The sequence below is a fragment of the Nicotiana sylvestris genome, chromosome 11 (genome assembly GCF_000393655.2).
Source record: "Nicotiana sylvestris chromosome 11, ASM39365v2, whole genome shotgun sequence".
Taxonomy (NCBI): domain Eukaryota; kingdom Viridiplantae; phylum Streptophyta; class Magnoliopsida; order Solanales; family Solanaceae; genus Nicotiana; species Nicotiana sylvestris.
The window spans coordinates 102,847,188-102,855,549 of NC_091067.1; the positions used below are offsets into that span (position 1 = coordinate 102,847,188).

Here is an 8,362-nt window from a genome sequence, read left to right on the forward strand (position 1 = left end):
TGTTTTGCTATTCAAATCTTAATATAAAGCCGTCCCTAGCTTTAAATACATTACTGTAATAATAAATTCATGTACTAAGCGTTATATTCTACAACATCATTTGTATTATTAACTTTTATGAAACATGTTTTTTTTGGAAAAATAGCACGGTCTAGCCAGTTTTCGGACTGGTCATTCAAAAATAGCCAGCATTTACCAAGTCAATGAAAAATAGCCACTATTTTTATGCAACAGAGACCGGTCCAGCATAATATACTGAAGTTCGGTGCACCTGTGTATGTACCTCCAGCATATTATGCTGGACCGGTATGTTTTGCTGGCTCCAGTATAATATACTGGAGACTGGAGTTCTAGTATACTTGTCACTACCTCAGTTCGCCCTCCGTGAACAATCGTGACAGCACCTAGTCTCTACGACCAGGTAAGCTTAACAAATGCGGAAAAGAAATAATTTGCGGAAAGAAAATAATACAAAATCGAAATAACAAAATGAAATAGTTTTTAAGATGCCGCTCGGCATGAAACTGTACAAGAATCTCAACTTAACATTCTCAAAATCCGGAAACCCATGAATCACAAGCTAAGAGATACATAAAAAGCTCTAACTCCAGAAACATCTAGCAAAAGGAAAATATAGAAGAGTTATACTATTATAGAAAGAGACTCCTCGGTCTGCGGACGCGACAGATATACCTCAAAGTCTCTACAGAAGCGCATCGCCTCAAGAATGATAAGACTGAGTGGAAGTACCTAGATCTGCACATGAAAAATATGTGCAGAAAGGGCGTGAGTACACCACAACGGTACTCAGTAAGTACCAAGCCTAACGTCGGTCGGGTAATGACGAGGAAGGTCAGGGCCCTACTGAAGTTAAATAAAATATAAGATTTAATAGTGTAGAACAAAATAGTATAACTAAGTACAACAGTAAAAGTAACACAGGATAGGAAGAACAACAACAACTACTACAGAGGCAAAATAAACACAGAAAGAAATACAGCTCAACACAAAGATAACAACCGGGGATCTCCCAAGATACCGTCCTGTAGTCCCAAATATAAATATCCAATGGATCTCCCGGGATACCGTCCCGTAGTCCAACTCATAATGCGAGGGGATCTCCCGGAATAGCGATCGGTAGTCCCAAATGTAAATACTCAGTACAGGGAGAATCTACCGGATGCAGTCCGTAGTTCCAATCTAAATGTGCAGGGCGATCTCCCGGAATACCGTTCTGTAGTCCCAAAGTAAACATACACGGGGATCTCCCGGGATATCGTCCCCAAAGTAAACACACAACAACAACAAGAAGAGTACATAGTTCAATTCAAGTTTCGTACCAAGGTAAAACATGTATTTCTAACCTAACATGCAGCACGTAATCCAAATAAGGTAGTTTGAGGCAATTAAGTCAGTTAGACATGCTTTCCTAAGCTAACAACAGGCTTGAATTGCAAGTAGTATAAACAGGAAATGAGACATAATTATAATTACTTAATGAAAATCGAATTTTCAACAATTAGCACAAGTACGCACTCGTCACCTCATGTACAAGGCATTTCAATTATCAATAATAACAAATCCAAAGGAGAGTTTCCCCCACACAAGGTTAGGCAAGCCACTTACCTCGAACCGGCTCAATAATCAACCCAAGACCACGTTCTTGCCACGAGTATTTGACTCCAAATGGCCCAAATCTATTCAATTCAATTGCATAATGTAAATAACACTTCAAGTAACTAATTCTACAAAGAAATTCTAAGCTAATACGCGAAATTAGGTAAAATGACCAAAACACCCCTCAGGCCCACATCTCGGAATCGGGTAAAATTTATATTTTCAGAATCCTCATACTCTCATGATTTCAGTCATACCAAAAGTACCAAAATCGGACCTCAAATGGTCCCTCAAATCATCACTCAAAGCTTTCTAATTAACCAAACACTAACCCCCAATTTACCACTAATTTTCCTTAAATTTTCATGCTTACAATGATAAAAATCACTTCAATAACGAGTTTAAGGACCAAAAACCTTACCCCAATGAATTTCTCTTAAATTCTCCCTTGAAAATGCTCCCCAAAGCTTCTTCACGTTTGAAAAGAGGTGAAAAATAACTCAAATTCGCGAAGGCAACTATTTATATGTTCTGCCCAGCGAATCTGCTTTTGCGGCCATGGGACCTGTGATGACCCGACCCGTCGTCTCATGGGTTACTGCTGCGTTTTTCTCATTCTCAGCTTCTTTATGCTTTACTTTCCGTATCTTATGTGATCGAGTTGGTTTGGAGTGGTTTTGATAAGAAATGAGACACTTAGTCTCTTTTAAGAAGGCTTAAGTTGGAAAAGTCAATCGGACGTTGACTTATGAGCTAGAGGGCTCGGATGTGAATTCCGACGATTCTGTTAGTTCCGGGAGGTGATTTGTGACTTAGGAGTGTTATCGGAAGTGGTTTTGGAGGTCCGGTGTAGAATTAGGCTTGAATTGGCGAATTTAGTATTTTGGCGAATTCCGGTTGATAGGTGAGATTTTGATCCGAGGGTCAGAATGGAATTCCGAGAGTTGCTATAGCTTCGTTATGTCATTTCTAATGTGTGTGCAAAATTTCAGGTTATTCGGACATAATTTGGTCGGGTTTTTTTATCAAAAGAGTTTTTCGGATGTTTTTGGAAACTTAGGCTTGAATTCGATGAGTTTTGGGTAATTTGATGTTGTTTGAGGTATTTTTATGATTGGAACAGGTTTGAATGATGTTATGAGTTATATTGGCATGTTTGGTCGGGGTCCCATGAGGCTCGGATATATTTTGGAAGAGTTTTTGGAAGATTTTGGCGTTTTGATTATGAGCATGTAATGATCCAAAGGTCCATTTTTAGTTTTAGAGATTAAAATTTGATTTTGAGACTTCCGTAATTTTGATAATGAATTATAGGAGTGATCTGGAAAGTTTGGTCTAATTTCATCAAGTTGCGATTGAGTTTTTGACGCGAAATATGAGTTAATTGTTTAACGAGCGAAATGAGTATTGAACTGAGCAAATAAACTCCGAATTGAGTTTCGACTGAAGGGCTATATTCGTATTTTTATTTGTGACTCATAGGAACAAGAATCATCAAATTCCGAGGTCCCAGGCCCGAGAAATGATTTTTTGAGTAAAATTGCTTTCTGAAAATATTTAAGGAAAATGGAAATGAAATTTGATTAGAAAGTGATGGTATCGGGCCTGTATTTTGGTTCCGGCGCCCAATACAGGTCTTATATATGGTTTAAGCACTTTCTGTAAAGTTTGGTTGAAAATGGACGTCGTTTGACGTGTTTCGGACTCAAAATGGAAAATTTGATGTTTTATGAAATTTGAAGGAATTATTGGATTTTAAAGCTTAATTCGTGGTATATGACGTTATTTTGGCGATTTGATCGCACGGTTAAGTTCGTATTGTATTTTGGGACATGTTGGTATAATTGGTTAAGGTCCCGAGGGCCTCGGGTAGATTTCGAAAGGTTAATGGAATGGAAATCGGATAAAAGGATTGCTGGAATTTTCTGCTGCAGAAGCTGTCTTGGACAGCAACTGTGCAATCGTGGTGCTTATTTCGGAAGCTTATATCTCGAAATACATAAGGAATCGGTAAATGTACAAAACATGAAAGTTGTAGCCCTTGCATCCTAGTTTCCAGAAAGCTAAACCATTAATTATTCTAACATTTATATAGAAAGTTATGATCGATTGAATAAGGGTTGGTAAAGTTGTTTTGAAATTTTCCAGAAATGTTTGATGCGAGGGGGCTACTTTGGAAGCTTATACCTCGAAATCCATAAGGAATATGAAAATTTACAAAACATGAAAGTTGTAGCCCTTGCATTCCAGTTTCCAGAAAGTCAAACCGTTCATTATTTGGATATTATTACAGAAAGTTATGGTTAATTTACCGAAGGCTGGTAATACTGTTTTTCTGGGACAGAGGATACATGCGATTTATAAGTCTCAATTGGCAAATGCAACTTGCCTGGAACAGATTCTTAAACACGAAAGTTAGCCATTTTTTCTCATTTTTGAGTTTTGAGTCTCGGATTTAGGCGATTCCAAAGGAGTTTTTCACGACTTCGACTTGGGTAAGTGTTCTATATTCGAAAGTGATTATATTTCATAAATACATGGTTATATTCATCATTTAATTCGTATTTAAATGGAAGAAATTGGAATTTTTGCAAAACTTTTCAAAAATGAAAAATTAAGATTTGGAGGTCGTGTTGTTGTCGGAATTTGATAATTTTCTTATGGTTGAACTCGTATCGGAATGGGTTGTCGGATTTTATGAGTTTCGCCGGATTCCGAGACGTGGGCCCCACGGGCGAATTTTGAGTGTAATTTCGGATTTTTGATGGAAAATGTAGAATTCCATATGGAATTAATTCCTATATTTTTTATTAACTGAATCGAATCGTTATACCTAGATTCGAGGCATTCAGAGGTCAATAAGGGGCAAAGGCATCGCGAGCTAGAGAATTAGCCGGTTCGAGGTGAGTAATTGATGTAAATGATGTCCTGAGGGTTTGAAACCCCGAAATTTCACATCGTAACGCTATATTGAGGTGACTTGCACGCCGGATAACGGGCGTGGGGTAGAGCACCGTTGGGGATTGTGACTTGGTCCGTCCCGAGAGATATTTTTACCATGTTTTCTACTTGAACTAAATTGAGAATCATCCTTACTTGGATTTAATTGTTACATTTGGGCTTCTTGCCAATTATTTGAATCCTTCAGGGATTGATATCACTGCTTTCACATATTTTGCATATCATTTGACCTCAGTCCAAGGTTTTAAATACTGTTTTGCAAACTCAACCATCTTTCTAAGATTTGAAAACTTAAATGATATTTCTAAATGATTTTTCGGGCTGAGAACTACTGTTTTACAAATGCCCAAGGAGTTTATGATGATTTCTGGACTGATGGATCGGGCTGCGCGCTGCAGCAGTGTTATATTGATATTGAGGCCGAGAGCCTGGTTGATTACATTATATTCGAGAGCCTGGTTGATTACATTGATATTGAGGCTGAGAGACTGGGTGATTATACTGAGATTGATATGAGGCCGAGGGCCTAGATTTGATGCCACGAGATGGCTTGATATTGCGCTTGGGCTGTAGGAGCCCCTCCGGAGTCTGCACACACCCCCAGTGAGCGCCGTCGATGATAAATAATGGATGGCTCGGGCTGCACGCCGTAGTGGGTACTAGAGTGTACCATCATGTGCATTGTATTGCACTCATGCATTTGTTTTTATCTGTTATACCTGTCTCAGTATTTGGTACTCTGACTTAATTGACTTGTTGCTTCACTATTTATTGTTCTAAACTGCCAGTTATAGATTACTTTGTATTTTTCCATGATTTCTTATCCTTAGCCTTTATTTATGTTTATTACTCACTAGGTCGAAGTACTCACATTACTCCCTGCACCTTGCGTGCAGATCCAGGTACACCACAGGCTAATTGAGGAATTGTTTAACTGAGCAGGCAGTATCCGGGAGTATTGAGGTAGCTGCATGGCGTTCGCAACCTTGATCTCTCCCCTCTATCTCTATCTTTTATTCCGTATTTTTCCTAGACAGACTTGTAATAGGTGGATATTCTGTATTAGAGGCTCATATTCGTGACACCAGATTCTGTTGGGCTATGGTGTGGTATTTTAATTGAACTTCCGCAGATTTTATTATTAATTATACACTTGAATGAAATGACTTAGTAAATTCTCTGTGATATTTATCTATAATCTGAATAAGAATTTGGGATAATGTTGTTGAATGGTCGGGCTTGCCTAGCAGTGTGTTGGGCGCCATCACGACCGGGGTTGGGGTCGTGACAGGATCGCACCTGCGGTCCCGCTTTTGCGGAACTGAAGTCGCATGTGTCACAAATTCACTAAAACCCAGCTTCCACATCTGCGACCATCTTTACGCAGATGCGGTGCCGCTTCTGCGGTCCCTACTGGTACTCCTCCTTTCCGCTTCTGCGATGCTAGTGCCGCTTCTGCGGCTCCGTACATGCGGGACCCAACCACAGGTGCGGTTATGATAGGGATCAGAAGCTTCAGGCGCTTCCAACCACTTCCAATTCTTCCGACAACCCTCCAAAATCACCCCGAGGCCCCCAGGACCTCAACCAAAAATATGAACAAGTCCTATACCACTATCTAAACTTATATCAATCCTCAACACACTAAAAACAACACTGAATTAACCATGGATTCAAGCCTGAGAACTCCAAAACTCTCAATTTACACTTTCGATCAAAAAGTCTATCAAACCTCATCCGAATGACCTGAAATTTTGCACACACGTCACATTCAACCCAACGGAGCTACTCAACTTTCGGAAACTATCGAACCGAAAACTTCAAAAATTCAACATTCGGTATTTCAAGCCTAAATTAGCTACGGACCTCCATAACAAAATATGAACACGCCCCTAAGCCCGAAATTACCCAACGAAGCTAATGGAATTCCATTCCGAGGCCGTCTTCACACTGTTCCGACTACGGTCCAAATTCTAAACTTAAACTCCCATTTAGGGACTAAATTTCCCAAAACTCTCTGAAACTCAAAATCAAACATCCCGGCAAATCAAAATAGCAGAAACAAACATGGGGAATGCAATTAATAGGGGATCGGGGCGTTAATTCTTAAAACGACCGGTCGGGTCGTTACATTCTCCCATACTTAAACATTCGTTCATCCTTGAACGAGCATAGAGACATACCTGAAGTAGTGAAAAGATGAGCGTAACGGCTGTACATATCATGCTTGGTCTCCCAGGTCGCCTCCTCAAACGGCTGACCCCGCAACTGAACCTTTATTGATGCAATGTTCTTTGACCTCAGCTTTCGAACCTGTCCAATATTGCCACTGGCTCCTCCACATAAGATAAATCCTTGTCCAACTGGATTGAATTTAAATCCAACACGAACGACAGATCCCCGTGATACCTCCGAAGCATCGAAACATGAAACACCGGATGAACTTTTGCCAAGCTGGGAGGTAAGACAAGCTCATAAGCAACCTCCCCAACATGCCTCAATACCTCAAAAGGGCTAATAAACCTCGGACTCAACTTCTTTTTCTTCCCAAATCTCATAACGCCCTTCATAGGTGAAACCCAAAGCAGAACCCGCTCTCCAACCATATAGGAAATATCACGAACCTTCCGGTCTGCGTAACTCTTCTGTTTGGACTGGCTGTACGGAGTCTATCCTGACTCACCTTAACCTTCTCCAAAGCATCCTGAACCAAGTCTGTACCCAATAATCTATCCTCACTTAGCTCAAACCAACCCACCGGGGATCTATACCGCCTACCATATAAAGCCTCATATGGTTCCATCTGAATGCTGGACTGATAGTTGTTGTTGTATGCAAACTCTGCTAGTGGCAAGAACTGATCCCAAGACACTTCAAACTCAATCGCACATGCACGGAGCATATCCTCAAGAATCTAAATAGTGTGCTCGGACTGTCCGTCCGTCTAAGGGTGAAATGCTATGCTCAACTCCACCCGAGTACCCAACTCATGCTGAACGGCCCTCCTGAACTGTGATGTGAACTGAGTACCTCTGTCTGAAATGATGGAAACTAGAATACCATGCAGACGAACAACCTCCCGGATACAAATCTCTGCCAACCGCTTTGAAAAATAGGTAGTACACATATGAATGAAGTGCGCGGACTTGGTCAGTCCATCCACAATCACCCAAATAGAATCGAACTTCCTCAAAGTCCGTAGGAGCCCAACTACAAAGTCCATGGTGATCCGCTCCCACTTCCACTTCGGAATCTCTATCTGCTGAAGCAACCCACCCAGTCTCTGGTGCTCATACTTCACCTGCTGATAGTTGAGGCACCGAGCTACAAACCCAACTATATCTTTCCTCATCTGCCTCCACCAATAGTGTTGCCTCAAATCCTGGTACATCTTTGTGGCACCCGGATGAATGGAATACTGCAAACTATGGGCCTCCTCTAGAATCAACTCCCATCATCATTGGGTACACAAATCCGACCCTGCATCCTCAATACCCTATCATCACCGATAGTCATATCTCTGGCATAACCATGTTGAACCTTGTCCTTGAGGACAAGCAAATAAGGGTCATCATACTGACGCTCCCTAATACGATCAAATAAGGAAGACCGAGAAACCATGGGCCTCTCCGCTACTGGTAAATATGTCAAACTTCCCAAACTCTCTGCCTAGTGACTCAAAGCATCGGCCACCACATTAGCCTTGCCCGGGTGATACAAAATAGTGATATCATAGTCCTTCAGCAAATCTAACCACCTCCTCTGGCGCAAATTAAGATCCTTT

At 40.8% G+C, this 8,362-nt stretch overlaps 1 protein-coding gene across 1 annotated transcript; it reads right to left on the reverse strand.

Moving 5' to 3' along the window:
* Positions 1 to 3,920: 3,920 nt before the first annotated feature.
* On the reverse strand, positions 3,921 to 7,480 carry LOC138881419 (uncharacterized). Its single transcript, XM_070161642.1, has 3 exons — positions 7,262 to 7,480; positions 6,762 to 7,032; positions 3,921 to 4,006 (listed from the first exon to the last, which is right to left on the reverse strand). The coding sequence occupies exons 1-3, from the start codon at positions 7,478 to 7,480 to the stop codon at positions 3,921 to 3,923; spliced, it is 576 nt and encodes a 191-aa protein (XP_070017743.1).
* Between the last annotated feature and the right edge of the window lie 882 nt (positions 7,481 to 8,362).